Below are 23,521 nucleotides of genomic sequence, written 5' to 3'. Positions count from 1 at the left end.
TGGTGACGCTCTAATTTATTCGAGAACCCTGAATAATACAATAATTACAACTGAAGATTCTAGGCAGATTGGGAGCTAGTATTCTTAGATGTCCTTTGAATTTTAAGTTGAAATGAGATGTATTGAGATGAAAGTTAAGTAGAATATTATTAAAATAATATTTTTTAATCTTATTATTATTTTGAGATTTGAAAAAATTGAATCATTTATTATATTTTGTATAAAATTTTGGAAAAGTTGTAAAAGTAATATGATATGAGATATGTCATTTGGATGGTGAATTAAGATAAGATGAGTTGAGATGAAAATTAAAAATTGAATAAAATACCGTTAAAATAATTTTTTTAATATTATTATGATTTTGAAATTTGAAAAAATTTAATTGTTTATTATATTTTATGTAAAAATTTAAAAAAATTGAAATAATGAGGTGAGATAAAATATTTTTTGTATCCAAACAGGATATTTAATACAAATGTAATTTCATGCATGTACACTTTTTTTTTTAAAGGAAATGTCACCATTTATTCATTTATCAAAAGAAACTTACATCCATAACTAGATACATGTGAGAATATCTCCATATCAACCATCTGGAGTTTTACTAGTATACTGTTAGACTGGTCTGGACTTCATTATTGCTGATGTTCTCTACAAACAAACGTTCAAGAGAGATTACTCTGTCTAAACAGTGATTCAACTTCACCCTTCATAGAAATGAAAGATTCAACCTCTACTAACAAACCATCTAAAAGACGAACACTGATGCATGTATATACCATGTTCATATGAATGCAGGATTTGATCAACACGTAAAGTATATACCATGTTCATGATTATACATACATACATATATATATATATAAATATATATATATATATATATAAACTCATTATTTAAAGTCGTCGTCATCATCAGTTCCATGATCAATTTTTTTTTCCAATCACTTTGGTTTTCGTTTTAAAGGTAGCAAAGGAATTATGTTAGATGACACGTTTTATGGGTAGATCGAAAGCACAGACTACAACAGTACTGTTAGATGCTTCTGTTAGATTATGGTCGGCAACTTTTTGGAGTTCAGGCTGCTCATAGGTTATGACATTTATTTGGCTTTTTCTAGCTTTATTCCTTTTTAAATATTTTATATATTATTTTCCTAAGATTAATTATACCGATCACCCACCGTCTTTCATAGCATTCTTTTTTATGTTATATATAAATATATATATGAAAAATATTTTATTTCTATAAAAAACTTAGGTAAATAAATTTATAAATTGAAATACCTTAATATGATCTATCGAATGGTAAAACCACGTTAACATACAAGTTTAAGAGTAGATATGAAAATTTTAAATTTTGAATGAAAGTTTAAAATATTATTTTTTAGTATTATTATTATTTTAAGATTTGAATAAATTGAATTGTTTATTATATTTTATGTAGAGATTTAAAAAAATTATATTAATAATATTAAAATTTTAAGTTTAAGATGAAAATTTTAAGTTACCAAACCTGTTCCGTTGTTACGATGAAATATCATTGAAAAAAAAAAAAGAGCTAGCAGCTCTAGCTAGTAGTGTAGCAAATATCATTGTCAGCGTAAGGTTTACCTAAAACGAAAGTGATGTAGAATGCAATTACAGTATACCACAGGCGTGGGATTATAATATTAGGAAAGAGAAGCATGAGATTGAGCAGCATTACTTGAATTAAAATAAACTTGACACAATGATATGAAGAAGTCAAGGTAAGGATAATGGAATATTGATGAAAGAGTCGAGGATTAGAATTTGCCAAAATAGCCTTAAACTAAAACATGAACCAATCACGTACAAAGAATTATGTAGCTTGATCTTTACAGTTTGTAACACATTAACCAATAGCACATAGGGTGTGTGTGTGTAGATATATATATATATATATATATATATGTTACAAAGGCCATCAACTAGAGACGTGGGTGTTTCGGCGCTATCTTGACGTGTTTGAGGGACGATCTAGGAAGCTAGTCTTGACTGAAGGAACACATTTTGTGGCCGGACTATTTTTTTAAGTTAATTTGCGAATCTTAAATTTATTATATTTTTTAAATAAAATATATAAAATTTACATACTCTAAAATTGTATAAATTATTTCTATTTTTTTATTAATATCAAATGTTCGAAACAAAATTTCACCTAATTTTAGAAGTATATATATATATACAATTTATTAATATGAGATTTTTCACAAATACATTCTAAATAATTAAAAAAGAAAATCGTTCGACCCAAAACTGGCCAGATCCTTTTGTAAACAAGTTTTGCTACGTACAAGCAAAGTCGTATACTAATTTACGTACCAATACTAATTTTTTCAAATTCAAAATTTAAATTAACATTATTTTCAATAAAATTTATTTTTTGATCAATCATATTAGATTGGTATACATATTAATATTAGTACATAATTATACTTGCAACTAAAATTTTTCCTTTGCAAACAGAATTGGAGAGGGAGCGTTGAGTTTCTACTGAAGAGAGAGATCATCACCAGGTTGGTTCATGACCATATGCCTCCGACATTACTACCCTTTGTCTTCTTTTACACCACTTTTTATGTCGCTCTCTCTTAATTCAATATAAATATTACGTATATATATGGAAAATTTTATACATGATACTATTATCTTATTTGTATCTAATTTAATAAGATATGATACATTTATTATTATTAAATAATTCTTTATTATATTTTTTTTATCATCAAATAATAATAAATACATCACATCATATGTAATGAAATATAAGTGAGATGGTGATATGGTGTATAGCATTGCTATATATCTATATATAATCAACAACCATCATGTCATCATTTTATAATTCACCACATATATATATATATAATTAATATAAGTATGTTTGGTATACAAATAGATATTATAAAAATAAATTTATAAATTGATGTAATGTAATATGATATATTAAATTATAAAATTATTTTTATTATAATACTGTAAATTTAATATTTTCATAAAATCAAATATATTTTCATAAAATCACATATATTCGTAAACTTATTTTAACAAGTTTAATTATAATTCTTTTAACACTTTTAGTTATAATTCGTTAAAAAGTTTTGCGATTTAAAAAAAGTAAATATAAGGGGAAAAAAAAATCATGAAGCATGCATGCCAACTTTTGATTTTTCATCTTTGTTTATATCTATATATCGAGACCAAACGCTGGACAACCAAGTACGTCTGAGCATGACTGCAATACCATAATAGAAGTCGTGGGGTCATATTTCCGTAACAAAAACTCTGTGGGTCACATTTGTCAACATCCAATAAAAATCATTTTAATACCTGACGTCTGATGAGACTAAGGTTAAAGAACTTATCGAGAGTGACACCAAGCAGTGTAATTTATCTCATTACAAGACATGTTCTGTGAATCTGAAGTTGAAATGATCAGAGAACTTCCTATAAACCCTTGTTACAACTCAAACAAGTTATCATGGAGATGTATAGCTGATGGCAAATTCTCTATTAAAAGTGCATATCACTTGCAAGGGGAAATTGTAGAGAGAACCAGTCATATGCTAACAGTTTCAAAACAGAAACTTAGAACAATATTTGGTAACTCATAGTCCCAAATGCTATTGAGGTTTTCCTATGGAGCGCAAGCCAAGAGGCTCTACCTACAAAGATGAACTTATTTAAAAGGAAAGGTGTGGATAATCCTACCTATCCAAAATGCATGGAAAGTCCTAAAACTGTAGTACATGCTGTGTGGAACTGCGTATCGGTACAAGATGTTTGAGGTTTATGCTCTTGAAGATTACATAAACGCAACACCGAGAAAAATTCCTTCAAAGAGGTTCTGAAACATTTCTGTTCACATGAATGATGAGGAAATTGAATAGTTTACAGTGACAAGCCACCAGATTTGGAAAAGAAGGAATACATGGATTTTTTTAAGGCAAATTCATACCTCCATGCTCATTGGTGAACTATTCAAGCCAAGCATTAGAAAACATTAGAAGGTACTCTCCACAGCACCTCAATGAGACTAGCCTTGCACCTATGACAAACCTCCACTGGCAAGTGCCTCCCTCAAATTTCTACAAAATCAATTGGGATGCTGCTATCAGCAAAGTTCAATGCAAGTTGGGAATTGTAGTAATTGTAAGAGACTGGGATGGAAGGGTAGTGTAATTGGAGTAATGGTCAGTAAGGCATTTAACTAGAAAGGTCAATATTGTGGCTCACACTTTAGCAAAAAGTGCACTAGATCTCTACGAGGAGATCACTCATTTAGAGTATTATTCTCATTGTATTCATTCTTTGCTTTAAAGAGAATCAATAAAGATAGTTTTTCTCTAAAAAAAAAAGGTAAGGGGGCAGTAAGATATATAAAAACTTGTAAATTATAAAAATTAAAAGATTACTTAAAAGTGTGAATAATTATATAAGAAGTTTCAAGTTTGAATGTAAAATAAAAATAAAATCATTTAACATGTCAATTGATCTCAATGTTTTTTCAATAAATAAAAATTGTTAATTATCACATTTATTCTCAATATTGAATTGCAAATAATTTATAAAAAAAAAAAAATTGTAATTTATTTTGTTTAGAAACCTTATTTTAATAATATTAAAAATTGAAAAAGTTCGTTCAATTTATTTTTTATTTTAAAACTTAATTTATTAATAAAATGTATAAAATAATACATAAAAATGACTGTATATAAAAATTTTATTCTTATAAATTATTTTCACATTACAATTTGCCACTCCTGCAACCATGGCCCAGCTATCTGGGCCTAACTACCCCAGCCCAACCTGAAGTCCGAACGACGATGACATTCAGGAATGAGGGGAAGGTTAGTCCAAATCATAATCATTCGTCCTTCCTTGGATTTTCCCAAATGAAATGATGTGTAGAAGGGTACTGGGGACAAGTAGCTCTTCTTTTACCAAGTGTAAGCTTCCTTTCGTAAGGTACAAAACAGGCTATAATCCAACTATATGTTAACAAGTAATCATAATCATAATATGGTATATCATTTAAAGTTGATACTTATACAAGAAATTTTAATTATATATCTATTATGATAGAATAAAAGTACCACGTCATCCGTATTCTAAGGAGTCAAAAATACAATCTTGCAGGCTGTCCAATCCCTACATCAAGAGGCCACCAAGGAAAAATGTTTTGTTAATAATAATAATCAAGAGCCGTTACTACTTATGCCCCTCTATTTGACCTCTTCTTGCTGAAATTGAAATCCAAAAACATCTGGCATGAAAAGGAGAAGAAATGTTGTCTTCTATAGAAAGCAGAATGCAACAGGTGTTAGAGTATTAGTAGTGGACTCAATAAATTTAAAATTTGACCATCATTTAACTAGTAAGCTTAAAAAGGAATTACAGTAGACTCAACAAAGATAAAATAATTTTAACTTTTATCAATTCTACTGGCCAAATTTATTGAGCCTCAACTGCTGACCAAAATATTATTTTGACATAAAAAATATCATTTCCCGCGTCTACTCGTTTTGCACCCACTTGAAGCACGATTTCATTTCTTTCTCAACTCTAAAAGCACGATTTTAGCTTTTTCATAGGCTCAACTTTTTCTACTCTTAATATTATGCTTGAAACATCTTACTTAATTGTCTTGGATTGTACATATCAGACCTAAATTATAGTTGAAGCCTTACTCATTGAGCCACTAGGGATATTTTTAACTTTGATATTTTAGTATTTGCGACAATGCAATGATTTTATCATCCCATCAACACAGCAACAGGAATAGATTTCTCTTTTGGTTCTAGTAATTTAATACAATCATAAATTTTTATACAACTATATATCAGTTGAAAAATTATGACTATTGTAAAAAAAATGTTAGAAAACTTTATCACTCGGAATAGTATGAATGTTAGAAAATTAATATATATTTTTTTAATAACGAATAAATATTTAAATTATAATTAGAATTAAAATAAATGAAAATTTTAAAATCAATATCTTAATATAATATTGATAGATTTGTTGAATTATTTGATATTGTTGAAAAATGGCTAACTAAATTTGTAAAAATGAATGTTCTAATCAAATTTTAGACAAACTTATTAAACCCACTACTAATGCTGTAAGAGTAAACGAGAAAGTTCCTTTTAAAGGACAGCAATAATGCACTCCAAAAACTTATAATCGTTTGTAAAGATTCCAACAAGTTGTAATTTCCCATAACGCGAAAGAAGTCACCTGGTTCGATCTTCACAGCAAGATCGGATTCGTAAACCCAACCACAAGCATTACGGCTTGAAATCCAGCTTGAGCGTTGTCCCTTCGGTTCAATCAGTCCAAGTCGTATCACGAAGAACCCAGAATTGAAAACAAGAAAAGTTTACAAACCGCACTTCCATCCTACTATGATGAGATGGTACTGCCCATCAATCTTTAAATTTCTTTGAAAAAAAAAAACTATTCAAGGATGATAAAGGTAACACATTTTACATAATGTGATGAGATGAGAATGAGATGTGAGTGTGATTTGTAGCATTACTCTGAAAACAATATAGTGACTTCTCACAGACCCAATACACAACACTTCTGATCTTGTATCATTCAAGAAATTAATTAACCAAAGTTGCAGGTACAAAATGGTAGGGGGAAAACCTGAACCAGGGAAAAAACAAGTAATGCCCCCAACTTTACTTCCCTTCACCATAAGTTAACTAGGTAGATGCGAGAATGGTGTATAACAATTTACAACCTTTTGGGTTTCTAGCCAATTAGCGTACAATGGAATTACATACTAATCAATATTTGATGACATGGTGGCGCAACCAAAGCTCATACATGACCATATGGAATGCATCAAATTTGATTGGCGGAGAGTTCCATTGGTAGTGTCTCTGAACCTGATAAGAAACAATCCAAAAATAATCTCATCGGTTCTTTCTCCTTTTTTTCCCACGAGTTATTCACGCACTTGCACTAAACAGAAAATATAAAGGACATAGCAGATTGCTTATATGTAAAACTTAAAGCAAGTACAAATAAACTATACTATTTAAAGTATTCAAGTTGAAACAGAGAGGCATCTACCTTAACCAAGTTCTTATGGAGTGTGACAAAGTCAGCATCAGGTATATCCTTGAGGATTTGCTTAAGCTGGTATACGTCATTCTCCTTGAGCACAACCGCAAATTTATGCCAATCAAGAATATCATTGAATGGCAGGTCGTAATAATTTGACAATATCACTGCAAAAGATCCAATACATAAGAAGTTGGGTGGGGAAATGGTTAGATGGAAAATCTCTACAGAATATGGGAATGGGAAGGTTCCCAATCAGTAATTAGAAATATATATACATATATATATATCTAAGGCACCCAACAAGCTCTGGACATTGTTCACACCACTTTTAGGAAAATATGCAAGCCAAACACCACGCTAATATGTTAGTCAAAACAGCATGAGTTCTTTAACAATAAGGAGGCCTGACCTCCATCTTCAAAAAAAAAAAAAAATGACAAGTTCCTTTGATTCTGGAAATGTAATCCAAGTCTTTGTGCTAGAAGGGGAGATGAGTAACGAATATGTTGGAACCTCTCTAGTATGTTGGATAAGTAATAAAATAAGAGACAAATGTGTGGGAACCCAGCACACTGAAAGTACCCAATGGGGTGAACATATGGGATTCACCACATTAGAATGCTATCTGCGTCTGCCAGAAACCTAACCCTTACATAGTTCACCTTTCATTACCATAACAGAAACATTCTCATCTCAAAATTACTCAAAAGATGAACAATTTCCAATGCCTCCCATGGAACGTTCTCCCTACTTGGAGTATCATCAGGGGCAGCTCCCATCAGGTCTAAAAGCAGAAAACTGAACTGCTAGTAGCTGGGTAACTTTAATGTTTCCTCATCTGGCTCAATCATATTCTACAGGTGTTTGATGGAGACTGCCAGTTCAGTTTCAGAAGTAGTTTAACATAACTAGTTTACAAAGCAGAGACGAAAGGCATCAAACACGGGAATAAGAAGCAAGCTGCACTTCCCTTCTATTTTTTTGTTTCAATCAGGTGAAAAAAATTCAGACCTACATTAAATTGGAAAAATGCCACAAAGATCTTCTTGTGTTCAGTTCTTCTGTTTTCAGTTTGTTAGGCTGGAGTATAGTGAAGGAAGAAAGTGTTTGAAATAATTCATGCCTCATGAGTCTTTAATTCCCAATAGTTCAGGCATATGATTCGACAATCATAGTTACCATGCATGTAAGAGAGAAGATGGATAAAAACCATCCAGTACCATTCTCATACAAACAGCCAGGAAGCACTCAAATCTTACCAGGCACACATCCATAGTGGATCGAGTCGGTTATACGAGCACTATTGACCTGGGAACCACCAGGGCATATGCAAAACTTGGTTCTATAAAATCTCTTTTGATATAGCAGTGGTCCCATAGCCCTGTTTATTCTGTTGTTGGAAATATCAAGCTCTGTATCATTCTCCCAAACGCGTGCCAATATAACTCTAATTTTAGAGTTCCGGTGTCCAGCCCAAAAACCAAGCGTCGTCCTGCAAGACACGTTTGTTATAAATTTATAAGCAATGCCTTGAGAATTCTATAAGTTACAAAAATAAGATAAATCATTTTCAGCTACACATGTAAGGCATGCCTTAACCTATTTATTAATTAAATTTCCAATCTGTGCGTTTTTTTTCCAATATGGAATTTTCAGGAAATAAGAAAGCAAAGCAAATTGTTTTTTCAAGGAATAACTCAGAGAAAAAAGGAACAAATAATCAAAAAAGGAAAACCCCATAAAATCGGCTGTCATCTACTCTCAACTCGGTCAACAGGTGAAGGTTTGTTAATAAGATCATTAAAATTTCACATCCTACAATTCTACCTGTTTTCGAGATCATTTCCTCCAGCTGGAAGCGCAAATGGCTGCAATACTTGAGGAAGAGCAACATCTTTGTGTGGAATGAATCCAACATCATAGCTTGGGGAGCACACGACCCGCATTGAATTCTTTACAAGAAGTGGAAGTCCTTCTGTTGCCCTAACACCAACATCATGACAAGTGACGAAAAAATGATCTGCACCCAGGGTCCGATTCCAGTAAGGATACTTGGAAATTAACATTTGCACATAATTCTGGACAATTATGGTCATATTCTCGTATGAAGTGCCCTGCACACAATAAAGCAAGCATCAGATCCCAGCATGTGTGTTGTATTACTTACCAAGAAAAGAAAGGGTTTGTGAATTGTATTAGTAGTATATTTCTTGAACATGATCAGCATCTGAAAAATAGAGCACTACTTTTGAGTTTTTGAAGTTGCACTTCCTGCCATGTTCAGCAAGGTAGAATATCTCATCTAAAAATTCACATATGCGGCTGTTGTACTTGTCGTTCTTCAAATTAACTCACCACAGTACAAATGACACAGGATGAAAACAAACAGCAATTGCAAGAGAAAGGGCTGATCCCTGTGTTCAATATTATAAGAACACTCATTCATCCTTTATCTTGACATAAATGATAAGACAGGTAAATTCGTAGTCTTTAGCATTCATTTGAAAACACAAAAATGGGGCCTGGAAATTGAAACCAAAAAAGTTCATTCAGCAAGCTCTTTCCGTGAAAACCATTTTTTGTCCTTTTTTAAATGAGCAAGAAGGGGTTAAAGCTTTTGTTGTCTTTTTCCCATCCATTTCGTGAGTCATTTAAGGAAATAAAGATTGGGAACAAAAATAGTATAATTCAGTCAAAAGCAAGTCAAAGTTACACGTCCTCGGATCCCGAACGGTGAAAATCCTCAAAATAGAGGAGAAATTCCACTTCTGTTATTTAAAGCATTAATGCAAATCCGTAACTAACGATCCACGATTGCATAAAATTCTTCAAAACAATGCAAAAGGTTGGCAATAGAAACCTTTACCTTGCCTCGCATTTTGTGGCAGGAAATGGGAATGAAGAAGAGGTGAGCCTGATCTGGATCTTCAGTGCGGAAGCGACTCTCCCGAATGTTCTGGAAGAAATAGCCCTCGCTGGCGTACTTCCCCGTGAGCTTCCTGGGCGTCTGGTAGAACGTGTTGGGATCTCCATCCGGGTATATATACACCTTGAATTTCCGCTCCATTTCCGCGTAATTCAACCGGAAAACCTCCGGGGAATGGTAAATATCATAAAGCCCGTCCTCCTCCACCCCATCCTTCGCCGCTTTATGATCATCACGAACCAGTTTAGCAACAGAAACCTTCGCACCAAAAAAGAGAAAGAAATTCAGTAAATAAATTTTCTTTATTTCTCGGGAAAGAGCGAAGTGGAAGTAAAATCAACGAACCTGAGTGGTGGCAGAAGAGGAGGGGAGAGGAGAGCGGAGGGAATTGAGAGAGAAATAGGTGAGGGAGAAGAGGGTTAGGACGGCGAGTGTGAGGAGGGAGCCTTGGAGAGAGCAAAGCGGTAAGGACGATGAGAAGTACGCCGTCTGAGGTGGCTTGCCGGTCGACATTGCTCGCCGGCGGTGGAGCTGTGTTGTGGGATCGACTCAATTGAGTACCAGTAACCAAGCGAAGTAGTAGTAGATTACTGGACTAACCGTTCCAACGTAAAATGTTTTTTATTTTATTTTTAAACGGGTGCGTAAATCATTTAGAGTATTGTTATTGGATTATTCATATATAAATGATATTTTTTATGAATATAAGCTGAATTTAGATATTGACTATTCTATTTATATAAATATTCACATTAGAATAGCCATTTTTACATTATATAATAATAAAATAATATAAGATGAATTTGACTTTAATTATTTATATCAAATTTCTACATTAGATTATCTATTTATTTATTATATAATAATAAATAATTAATAAATTAAAAAATTATTTTATTTTTTTAATTATTATTTTATTTTATTTTACTATTTTACCTATTATATGTTAATTAGCAATCATATTCTAATTAAATTATAGATTAAAAAATAATAAAAATTTAAAAAACAGTAATTATCAAAGGAGAGAGATTTAAAAAACAATAAAATAAAGATTTACTTGTAGAATAGTAACTATCAAATTTGCTTTTTTATAACTCAGAGTTAAAATATTTAACTACGGATAATTCATTGCAAGTGGTTTTTATCTCTAATAGGTAAAAATGAACTTTAGTTTTGGATATAGATAATCCGGTAACAATGCTCTTACGTAGTTTAAAATTAATTGAGTTGTTATCCTTATAATTATATATTTACATTATATATTTATTATAAAAAAATAAAAATACATAAGATATGTGATGTATGGAGATAATAAGTAGAATTATTCTTATTAAATATGTTTTGCACACTAACTTGAAGTCATTCCAATTTAGCTAAAAAGGAAATGATATTTACATTTGTGAGTGTACAAGTACAGCATAATTATTTAAAAATAAATAAATAATTACGGGTTTTACATGAAAAGAAAATTAATTTTTTAATAATAAATTTTACTAATTTTTAAAATGACTACACAACACTTATATACTTTATTTTTTCAAAATGACTATACGTAACATTACACTTTTTTCATTTTTATGTATGTCAAAGAATAATTTATATATAGTACAGGGTGTCCAAGTTTAGTGAATTCTCTTTGAAATAAAAATTAGACCTACTATTAAAAAATAAACTTTTTTATATAAGTTTTATATTTTTTTTATGCTATATAAATTTCCCAAAGAGAATGCACACTTACATATTCTAAAATTGTAATTAGTATTAGTCATATTCCAAAACTATTTAATCATAACACTTTAAATACTATTTTTTTAGTGCCATTACGAAATTTGAAAATAGATCAAGGAAAAGGAGTTTAATTGCTAATTTGAGTTCAGAGTACTTATGTATATTTTTGCTAGATTTTTTCATAATTATTATAATCTGATGAGAAAAAAAAAAAATTATTCGGAAAAACATTTATAATAATACTTGACGTTTAGAGTGGGAAAAAAGGCTAGTATGTAGGCTTGTAGCTCCTATTTACTGAATAATTTGAAAAATACTGGCCCACTTAAAAGAAGGAAAAAAAAAAATATTCTTTACTTGATCTGCCGTCCAGAGTTTTAAAAAATTGTATGAAAAGTTTTATCAGCCTTCAGCTCTGAGAGGTTTACTTCTGTTTGACCTGCTGAGCTATGGAAGACAGTGCAAGCTCAGGGTTGTACGACGGTAAAGAGAAACTCGGAGCGTTCAGTCTGTTATGAAGATTAAAGACAGTGGAAGCTCAGCCTAGTATGGCGGCGATGAGAAGCTCACTCAAGCTCCAACCACGAAGATGAAGGGACCTCTGCATTTCTCTTCCTCTTTTTTATGTCTATTTTTGTCATTTTTTATTTATTTTTTAAATAAATTGGCTGATGCGGCATTTACGTCAGCCAATTCTCCCATGGTTACACATGACGACTGTGCATAGAAGAATTGTTTTAAAAAATGCCCAGCACATGTAAAGATGGAGATACTTGAAACATTTGATGCAGATATATAAGACATTTCAGTCTTAGGCAAGGATGCTTGATATAGTTTTAAAACCTAAAAGGATGTGTATTAAAACCTTTTAACAGCTTAGAGGTAATGCATACCCAAAAAAAAAAAAAAATACTTGGTGATAAATGTACATATTGAAAGTTCGGATCCCTGGTAAAAAAATACTAAGAACCCTCCATCTTTGGAAAAGGATCCTTTTCATTTAAAGTTATTTTGGTCATTTCCCTTGTCAACGTTACTAGAAATGATTCAAATATCTCATAATTTACACTAAATAGATACTATTCACTTCAAGGGAAATAGAGAGGATCCCATTCCTCTCCATTGTCACAGTAATTAATTCACAAACATCTCGAAACCTCTTAAGGATATAATACCATTTGATGCTTCTGCAAAGTATTTGCAATTACATCCTTAACATCTGGCTACATTACAAACCAAACTGTTAAGGACAAAGTTACCCCTGCACCCACAGTGAGCAACAATACCTCACAGCAGCAGAATTTGAGTTTTATCTCTGCGTAACAAACTCTGCAGAGCATGCACAATGCACTCCTGAATATTGCACTCGTTTGATTAGCTGTCATTGTACAAACCGATCACTCCTATTTTTGTATTGAGAACATTCTGGATTCTTTGTAGCACAGCCTCTATAAAAGGCAATCATGTAATTGCTCCACATGCAGAAAATATAATAAAGAGCTTAGTATTTCAACATGGTATCAGAGCCTAAAAGGACTCATCGTCCATGGCCGAATCCGACTCTGACGCATCTTCCATCCCTCCAAATTCTCCTCCTCCTATCATTTCTCCCTCCCTCCCACAACCCAATTTTTCTCATATTCTTGCTGTGAAACTCACACCCGATAATTATCTTCTTTGGAGAACTCAGTTGGTACCGTATCTCCATGGTAATCGTCTTTACAAATATGTGGATGGTTCCTGCCCAGCACCGAAACCTGAGCTTGATAATCATACCCCAAACCCAGCTTATGACATCTGGTTTCAACAAGACCAGCAAGTCATGTCCACCCTCATTTCTTCTCTGTCTGAACCTCTAATGGCCCAAGTAGTTGGTTGTTCTTCCGCCCGTGCAATTTGGCTTTCTCTGGAATCAACATATGCTTCCGTTTCTCAGGCTCGACTTCTTCAGACCAAATTTCAATTGGCTTCTCTCAAAAAGGGTGCTGATACCATTTCTGCTTATTTTCGTAGAGCTAAGGGCCTTGCCGATATCATGACAGCTGCAGGTCGTCCACTCCCTCCCGATGAGTTTGTGCCGTATCTGCTTGCTGGACTCGGTTCCGATTATGATGGCATCGTCACCTCAGTAACCGCTAGACTTATTCCTATTTCTCCAGAAGAGCTACTCGGACACCTCCTAGCTCATGAAGCCAGGCTCCTTCACCATTCCGAAATCCGCACCTTTCCAAACGAAGTCTCGGCTAATTTTACTGCTAAATTTTCTTCCAATTCACGAGGAAGAGGACATCGTGGTGGACGTCCTTTTACTCACGGCAGAAATGGTGGACGTCCTAATACCACTAGGGGGCGTGGCAACTATGCAGGTAACCCATCTCATAATTCCTTTTCCTCTAATGATCAACGTGTGGTGTGTCAGGTTTGCAATCGTCACGGTCATATTGCCATCAACTGTCTGTATCGCTTTAACCAAGCCTACACCAGTCCATCACCCGCTGCCAACTTCACCTCAACAAATTGTTCACCTGATACCAACTGGTATCCTGATACAGCTGCAACCAACCATATCACCAGTGAACTGAGTAATCTTAATTTGAATGCACTCGAGTACGGTGGTGACGAACAACTTCGTGTTGGTGACGGATCCTCAGTTCCTATATCACATTCCGGTTCAGCCTCCTTCCTCTCTTCTTCATCTCATTTTTTACTCAATAAAATTTTGTGTGTTCCCTCCTTCAAAAAGAATTTGATTTCTGTCCGACAATTCTGCCTTGATAACAATGTCTTCTTTCAATTTTATGCTAACTCTTTCTCTATTCATGATTGCAAGTCCGGGAAGCATCTTCTTCAAGGAATCACACGTAATGGTCTCTACACCATTCCACCTTCGGTCTCACCACCTTCTGCGTTTTCCAGTCATCTTTCTCTACCCACATGGCACAACAGGCTGGGCCACCCTTCCATCAAGCTCGTCCAGTAAATCCTTCGGCAACATCAACTTCCTTTTGAGCATACTTTAACTCCCTTTTGCAATGCCTGTGCTCAGGCCAAACATCATAGATCACCTGCTTATCATCGACTAAATAAATCAACTGCACCATTTCAACTTCTATTTTCAGATTTATGGGGTCCATCCCCGTATGTATCTCCTGATGATTATCGGTTTTATATCACCTTTGTCGATGATTTTTCCAGATTCACATGGTTAATTCCACTCAAAACAAAATCTCAAGCACTTGATGCTTTTATCACCTTTAAGACTAATGTTGAACTTCAATTCAATACCAAAATCATGCAATTCCAGTCAGACTGGGGAGGTGAATATCGTTCATTTTCCAACTACTTAAAATCATGTGGCATCACTCATAGAATCACCTGTCCTCACACGCATACTCAAAACGGTATTATTGAGCGAAAGCATCGCCACATCGTTGATACGGGTTTAGCACTTTTAGCTCAATCATCTGTGCCTCTCCATTTTTGGCCTCAAGCGTTTCTTCATTCCGTGTATTTAATTAACATGTTACCATCTGCTAGATTACAAAATAATTCACCTCATTTCTTACTTCATAAAACTCACCCAGATTATAAATCTCTGCGCGTCTTTGGCTCCGAATGCTGGCCTCTAACCGTTGCTTACAACTCACAAAAATTCAATTTCCGTTCCCTTTCCTGTGTATTTTTGGGACTAAGTCAAAATCATCGTGGTTTTTTATGTTACCATATTCCTACTGCTCGAACATACATTTCAAAGGATGTTCGTTTTAATGAAAATAACTTCCCTTACTCTTCTCTGCCGAAACCTACCACCTCGTCTCAGCCAACTCACACTCTTCTTCCTCCTTTTTACAACAGTCCCCCTACGCACTCTACTTCAGCTTCTCCATCAATTCTTGGACCTCCCCCTTTGCCTTCACCTTCTTCGTTGCCATCACCACGTTCATCGTCTCCACCACCTCCACTGCACACACACACAATGGTTACTCGTTCACAAACCAACTCTCTCCGCCCCATTGCTTTTCATGATGGTACCATCAAATGGCCATTACCCCGTGCCTTCATCACTGCTGTTGATCCCATTCCCGAAACCCCTGCTACATACACCATAGCCAACCAATACCCTGAATGGCGGGATGCCATGACCAAGGAATTTCAAGCCCTTCTCACCAACCAAACTTGGACCCTCGTTCCTGCTTCACAGGCCACCAACACCATCACCTGCAAATGGGTTTTCCGAACCAAAAGGCTTGCCGATGGTTCGATTGAACGTCGTAAAGCCCGCCTAGTTGCCCGAGGATTTCTTCAGCAATCCGGCATCGATTTTGAAGAGACTTTCAGCCCTGTGGTTAAGGCCACCACGGTTCGTACTGTGCTTGCACTTGCTGTCTCCCGAAACTGGAATGTCCTTCAGTATGATGTGCAGAACGCGTTCTTGCACGGACCACTTCATGAAACGGTCTTCATGGCTCAGCCGCCTGGCTTTTCACATCCTCAGTATCCATCATTTGTCTGCAAATTAAATAAAGCCATCTATGGCCTTCGACAGTCACCTCGTGCTTGGTATGCACGTCTAAGCTCACGGCTAGTCGACCTTGGTTTTACGATCTCTACAGCAGACTCTTCTCTATTCATTCGTCACTCTGCCAACATCACTACTTTTATTTTAGTATATGTTGATGATCTATTGGTCACCGGGTCTTCCATGCAATATATCTCTGAGCTCATCCAAGCTTTGCGCCGTGACTTTCCCATCACTGACTTGGGCAAACTGCATTACTTTCTTGGTGTCGAGGCTTCTTATAATGTCAAGGGTCTTCTTCTGACACAGCATAAATACATCAATGACTTGCTGCACCGAACAAATATGCAACATGCAAAACCAGTCAAGACCCCCATGTCTACGTCTGAGAAGTTCAGCGCTTTTTCTGGTCAACCATTCGAAAATTCTACGTTATATCGCAGCACAGTTGGCTCTCTGCAGTATCTATCCTTTACATGGCCTGATCTTGCCTTCGCCGTCGGGAAAGTCTGTCAATTCATGCATAGCCCCCGTGTGCCTCATTGGCAAGCAGTCAAGCGAATCCTTCGCTATCTCAAGCATACGTCCACTGTCGGCTTGCAATTATCCCCATCATCTTCTGCACATCTTACAGCTTGGTCTGATGCCGATTGGGCAGGATGCCCAGATGATCGGCGTTCTACAAGTGGCTACTGCATGTTCCTCGGCTCTAATCTTGTTTCTTGGTCCTCAAAGAAACAACCAGCAGTTGCTAGATCATCAACCGAAGCTGAATTTAAAGCCGTTGCAAATGCCACTGCCGAAATCATCTGGCTTCAACACCTCTGTCGTGATCTTGGTGTTCCTTTAACAAGTTCACCCCTACTATATTGCGACAACATGGGAGCCACGTACCTGTCCTCTAATCCCGTTTTCCATGCACGAACTAAGCATGTCGAAATAGATTTTCATTTCGTGCGAAATCGGGTGCAAAACAAATCCTTAAGGGTAGCCTTCATTTCTGGAAAATATCAGCTTGCCGATCTGCTTACTAAACCTCTTTCGTCGTCTCGGTTCGCATCGTTGTGTTCAAGTCTTCAGCTCCAAACTTTGCCGCTCGACTTGAGGGGGGATGTTAAGGACAAAGTTACCCCTGCACCCACAGTGAGCAACAATACCTCACAGCAGTAGAATTTGAGTTTTATCTCTGCGTAACAAACTCTGCAGAGCATGCACAATGCACTCCTGAATATTGCACTCGTTTGATTAGCTGTCATTGTACAAACCGATCACTCCTATTTTTGTATTGAGAACATTCTGGATTCTTTGTAGCACAGCCTCTATAAAAGGCAATCATGTAATTGCTCCACATGCAGAAAATATAATAAAGAGCTTAGTATTTCAACACAAACGATAACAAATGAAAGAAAAGACTGTACCTTTCCTTTCCTATGTGGCTACTCAACATGCTTGAGCTCCATGGTTAGCTTCTAAAAAGAGTACTGATACATCCAAAGGCAAAATACACGGATTGTGCATGGACACAGTGTATCAACAGTTAAAAATTGGATCCTTGCCCGTGCACAATTAATTTTCCTTCAAAAAGATAATTGTAATGACAGATCTCTGGTTAGTGGTTCTTAGGCTGACAGCATATACATCAATATCCCACCTGCAACTGAAACATTCAGAGACTCAAACTCTCCAGTCATTGGAATGCTCACAAGATCACATACATGCCGAGATTTCTCTGACAGGCCACTCCCTTCACTACCCAATACCAAACACAAAGGAAAATCTACTAAAGAATCGGCTAGCCCTTTAGAAAGCTGAGACACTGGCTTTAAATCTCCAGTACTCTTTGGATGGCCGGCTAGCACCTTCATTTGAAATTCGTTTACAAGGGCTTCAAGATGGATCCAACTCCCGCAAACTATGGGGATCTGAAAGGAGGCTCCTCGGCTAGCTCGAAGTGCTTTCCCATTAAATGGATCACAACAACCAGGAAGTAGAAAAACACCACCCTGTTGGGCAATAGCTCCCATATTATTAGACTTCCTTTAAAAATATAGATGGAAAACATATAGCTCATGTCAGGCAAGAAACAGCAGCATTAAATGATTGGGTCATAGGAATTTTATTGATTTTTGGGCTCACCATTGATCCTGCTGTTCAGTAAAAGGAAGTTTGGGATAATTTACTGAAGGATGAAAAGATTGCTGGTTTTGATAAGTAAGACCCTTAAATCGTTAGGACTTGAGATATCTTTTATTGAGAAGTCTCAAATTATCAAACAGATCAGGGTGAAGGCATAAAAAACTGTCAAGTTTCTAATCAATAAGTGATCCTCAAGTAACAACAAACAGCAACAAATAGTTGGGATTCAAACTGGTCTTGATTGAGACTCGTGAGAAGTAAATATCACTTTATGTTACCTTTGAAGCTTTGAGTACAATTGGAGTTCAGAAATATGCAGTGGGTTGTTGGAGAAGCATATGCATAGTACATAAAATAAGGTGGGGGGAGGGAAATGTATACAGAAGACATAATTTCAGATTGCAGCTTATTCCATACCCATCTAAAGGCCAAAGCTGATCTGAGTAATGTACCAAGGTTTCCTGGATCCTGCAGCGAGTAAAACTATTGAGTTAGTGACACAGATGCTCAAAAGTTTCCTGAATCCAATTGCCCGCAATTATAACCCAGAGAGTAAAGAGCATCTTAGAAATAGCATTTTATGTATTTTAATTGAAGGGAAGAGATGAAGGTGAATCCAATTAGTTCCAATATTTTGTTCCAACAATTTTCTTCAACCAAATGCATTTCATGCTTTATTTGCTTTGGGGTTTTTGTCTTGCATACTTGTTAAACTAATATCAGCACTATTTAAAATTGATTGAGAGAATATGCTAATATTAGTCTAACACTTCCGTGTACTTAAATATTTAGGTTTCTTTTAGATTCAATGACAAATTATTTATCAGGTTACCAAGTTGCAGCCTTGAGGCATTATAAACTCTTGGCTTCATATGACTGTACCTAAAAGAAAAAGAAAATTTGGGATAGAAATCCTCTTCATTGTCATTTTTATTCTATAATTTCTAATAATACAGCTTTCATATGTAGAAAATCTCCACTGAGCAGAAGACTAAAGAGGCCTCCAAAATCACCCTCTTTGTTTTTTAGCAGTCTTCAGAAACCAAATAGACAAGGGATGATCATCTATTTATTGCACAAAAATGCAAGGCTACCTCATGAGGAGAAAAGCTGACCGAGAAGTTCTGAAATAGTGAGAACTACTCTGGAAAAGTGTAAAAAATCACCTGGATTCCATCGAGAACTAGAATTCGATGTGGGTATGGGAACCATCTTCGACAATCTGCCTTGTCTTGATCATTTTCTAGATTGAAGAACCTGGTAGGAATTCTCATCAGGGCAATCGCATCAATAGATTCAGTTGACTTCAAACCAGAAAGCTTTTTCATCACTGCAGCGCTCACACGCACAATACGTCCGGGGAAACTATCTATCCCTTCAGGAACCTCGGCTTTATCAAGTAGAAGTAAACAATCCATTTCCACAGTTTTCTCTTGCAAAGACTGTTGAAACTTGTATATTTCCCTAAAAAAGATAAACATGCAATGACTATCCCTCATAAAGACTAATACTTTTACATGTAGATATACCATTACAATTTTCATTACATCGGACCGAACTATATATAGTGTCACCATCATGAATTTTTGGAAACCAAACACCAAAATACGTATCATGACATTCAATTTTCTGTCCATTTTTTTCCCCTCCATCATGAATTCTATTTCAATTTTGCTACTCTTCTAAGCATCCGGAAAACAGGAAAGCAGGAATTCATTTGAGAAATGGCCAGTTAATGACAACTACAAAGTCCCTGGCATAATTCACTTGGATTTTTCTAGTTCTTGGAAGCCAAGACAACAGACTACAAAAATTAAAAGAATCAATTTCCTTTTACAGTCCCACATATTCTCAGCAACCAAAAGCGAAGGAAGAAAAATGCTTTATACCCATTTGAACTTTGAGCTACTTAATCGATTGCAACGTAGAACCCAGATAAATTGAGATCAAAGAGAGAGGGATAAGCATGAAACCTTACAGTGGTAGCGCCCACAACGAGAACTGAACCATGGGAATGGCGGTAAGAAGTGCTGTGGCGCAGCTTGATGCAGTGCTTCACAAATGGGTTTGAAGCGCTGGTAATGGATTTCACATGAGAAGGTAGAGGGAGTTTGACATCCACGGAATCACTGGTATTCTCTTTGAAATGGGTTTGTGTTTGAGCAATAGAAAACGTTAACTGAGAATTTGAAACTCCGAGTTTCGGAGGATAAGAAGTGGGCATCAAAGATGTGTACAGGCATGGCATTATCTTCACCGACTCTAATTCAGCTGCAGGCTTGTGGTTTCAATGTTCGCAATTCAGAATTCAAGTAATTTTAAGGTAAACAGAAAAAGACAATATTATCCTCCGGATTGGAAATAATCTCTGCCTATCACATTAGAGTTTTACTACATATAAGCATAATCGCGCATTAATCTGTATACCAATATTAATTTATTCATACTTAAAATTTAAATTAATATTGTTTTCAATAAAATTTACTTTTTAACCAATCACATCATATTAACACACAGACTAATACATAATTATGCTTGCAACTATATTTTTCTATCATATTATACTTACTTTAATTTTTTTCCTCTAATTTTCTTTCCTCTGGTGTATGAATAATAAGTTGAATAAGAATAAAATAAAATAAAAAATAATTTTAAAATATGTCAAATATGTATAATACGAGATGATAAATAGCATATCTCATATCATATTTATATAAGATTGAAAGAAAATTATATAAAAAATGTTAAAATAATAATATTTACTATATCTTTTATCATCATCCTTACCTTTTTACTATTTCGTATTAAATGATTCAAGATTATCTGTTATATTTTAATAAAAGACCAATTATTTAATCACATATTTAAAGATATGGAGGAGATAATAATAAAAATCACGATAAATAATTTTTTTCATTTTACATTTTAAAACACATATACTTTAAATGGACTTTTGTTGATATATAAAATTATGTAAATGTGTCACGTTAGCGTGTATGATTGAGAGAAAATATGCCATATAACAAGTGTAACCGATATAATAAAAGCTGAAGAATGATATTTATATTGTAAATCAATCAAAATAAAGAAAGAAATTCAACGATAGAAAGAGAACTCAGAGAGAATGAGAGATGTTCTCTTATTGATCTGTATATCAAACTTATGAATTTCTTAAATAATTCAACGATATATATAGGCGTACAAAGGGGACTATGCTAGCTCACTATGCTAGCACTATGCACTATGCATTTGACGACTAGATAAATATAGTCATACAATTCAAGATAGTTTATAACACTTCCCCTTTGGATGACCATATTTAAAGAATATGCCTCGTTAAAACCTTGTTAAGGAAAAACCCTGTGGGAAAAAACTAATGGCGAAGGAAAAAGAGTACATTATTTATATGTATCGCCGAGTGCTTTAGGATTGCCTCATTAAAACCTTGCAAAGGAAAACCCAGTGGGATAAAACCTTAGCGAAGGAAAAAGAGTACAATCAGCACAAGTCTTCAAGACATTACTTCCCCTGAAAAGTGCATGATAACAGGTCTTCAAACCTCCGCATTCCAATGTTCTGCATAATCTTCTTAAATGTTGCAGTTGGTAATGCTTTAGTGAATAAATCTGCCAGATTTTTTTTTCTACTTGACCGTACCTTCTTGATATCAATTTCAACTTTCTTCTCATGAATTGCAATGATCTTCTTGTGTGTATCTGAAAGATAACTCGCATTTGTACATCCAACTAACTGTGGACTTGATCCATGTTGATAAAATAATCACAACTGGATCTTTCTGCTGATCACTACTCTTCTGGAGTTGTACTCTTCTGGAGTTCTTGTAAATAACACAGTTAGTGGAGAATTCATCAACATTAAACCGTTAACCTCATTTTTAATAAAAACGGTGGCCAGCCTTTTGAGATCAGACAAGCACCGCAGATTTTCAACTCCTCTGTAGGTGTCAGGCATGCTGTTAGGTGCTGCAGCTGTCGGGCGTGCTGTCAGGCGCCTCAGTTGTCAGGCGTGCTGTCTGGCGCCGCAGAGCTATGAAGCTATATTTCGTCTCTTTTCTCTTGCTTCACGAGAGATGTTGTATCATAATTTTCTCTATAAAAGAGATATTCAGCTCATCTTCATTCACATCTCATCTTCTTCACTTTTCTGTAATCATACTGCATTTTTACTCTGCAATCTCTTTCTGCATTTTTACTCTGCAATGGCTCAGCGATCTTCTCATGGCCAATATATGAGGTACTCTGCACCTCGTTCATCAGCTGTTCCTGCTTCTACCACAGGTGCTATCATGCAATATAATGATCTGACTCGTAGGGCAGATAATGAAGCTATCTATGAGCTTGTGAGTCTCGGTACCCGATACTCATCATCCATTGTCGCATTTTCTCAGCGACTGCAATCCAGACCTTGTGGAGTTGACGATCTCCACAAGAATATTGCTATACTTCAGCGACTTCTTCTGGAGTCCAACATGAAGATAGAATCAATAAAGCAAGAGAATAGGAATTTAAAATCCTTGCTTAAATCTTCTTTTCAATTGCCCACCACTTTAGATAGGGATGCCATGCAGATTCTTGAAGAACAAGAGCATTTGAAGAATGAGGCAAAATGCCTTAAATTTCTGTAATTCTTGTTTCAAGATAATAAAATAATATTTCACAAATATTCATATTTGTGTTTCTATCTTTTGGTAAATGTTCTGTGTGCTTCCTTTTATTTCTTCTTTAATAATACACACTTCATATCAAACCCATAATATGAATCTGAAATACTAATTGTATTTAAGAGATGATATTTCAGAATTAATAATATCATCCATCTTCCCCTTGAAGCCGCAAGGGTTTCAGATTTATATTTCAAATATGTGCAGTTTTCATGAGCTCTTCTGGAGCCTCAATGACATTTAAATCATATATATAAACTGTAATAATAGCTTGTTTTCATTTGCGTTTGGATTGCTTTAGATCATATAAGGATCTTTGAAACTTGATAGAATACATATTTACAGATGTATTCATATTAGAAGTTTCAGACATTTTCTATCCTTCAGGGATTTTCATATATATATCATGATCCAATGATCCATATAA

At 34.9% G+C, this 23,521-nt stretch overlaps 2 protein-coding genes across 2 annotated transcripts; both read right to left on the bottom strand.

Annotated features, from left to right (window-relative positions):
* Positions 1-6,600: 6,600 nt before the first annotated feature.
* On the bottom strand, positions 6,601-10,645 carry LOC122316788 (probable glycosyltransferase At5g03795). The gene is made up of 6 exons (XM_043133575.1): positions 10,376-10,645; positions 9,971-10,288; positions 8,932-9,218; positions 8,364-8,596; positions 7,111-7,268; positions 6,601-6,923 (listed from the first exon to the last, which is right to left on the bottom strand). Exons 1-6 carry the CDS (start codon positions 10,541-10,543, stop codon positions 6,822-6,824), a joined length of 1,266 nt encoding a protein of 421 aa, XP_042989509.1. The 5' UTR covers positions 10,544-10,645; the 3' UTR covers positions 6,601-6,821.
* Positions 10,646-17,807: 7,162 nt separating this feature from the next.
* On the bottom strand, positions 17,808-20,711 carry LOC122316789 (uncharacterized tRNA/rRNA methyltransferase YsgA). Its single transcript, XM_043133576.1, has 4 exons — positions 20,387-20,711; positions 19,580-19,877; positions 18,831-18,881; positions 17,808-18,280 (listed from the first exon to the last, which is right to left on the bottom strand). The coding sequence occupies exons 1-4, from the start codon at positions 20,659-20,661 to the stop codon at positions 17,897-17,899; spliced, it is 1,008 nt and encodes a 335-aa protein (XP_042989510.1). The 5' UTR covers positions 20,662-20,711; the 3' UTR covers positions 17,808-17,896.
* Between the last annotated feature and the right edge of the window lie 2,810 nt (positions 20,712-23,521).

Source organism: Carya illinoinensis, chromosome 7 (assembly GCF_018687715.1).
Source record: "Carya illinoinensis cultivar Pawnee chromosome 7, C.illinoinensisPawnee_v1, whole genome shotgun sequence".
In the NCBI taxonomy this organism is placed as follows: domain Eukaryota; kingdom Viridiplantae; phylum Streptophyta; class Magnoliopsida; order Fagales; family Juglandaceae; genus Carya; species Carya illinoinensis.
The sequence above is the reverse complement of the archived record's forward strand: the minus strand, read 5'-3'. Positions and strand labels throughout refer to the sequence as shown.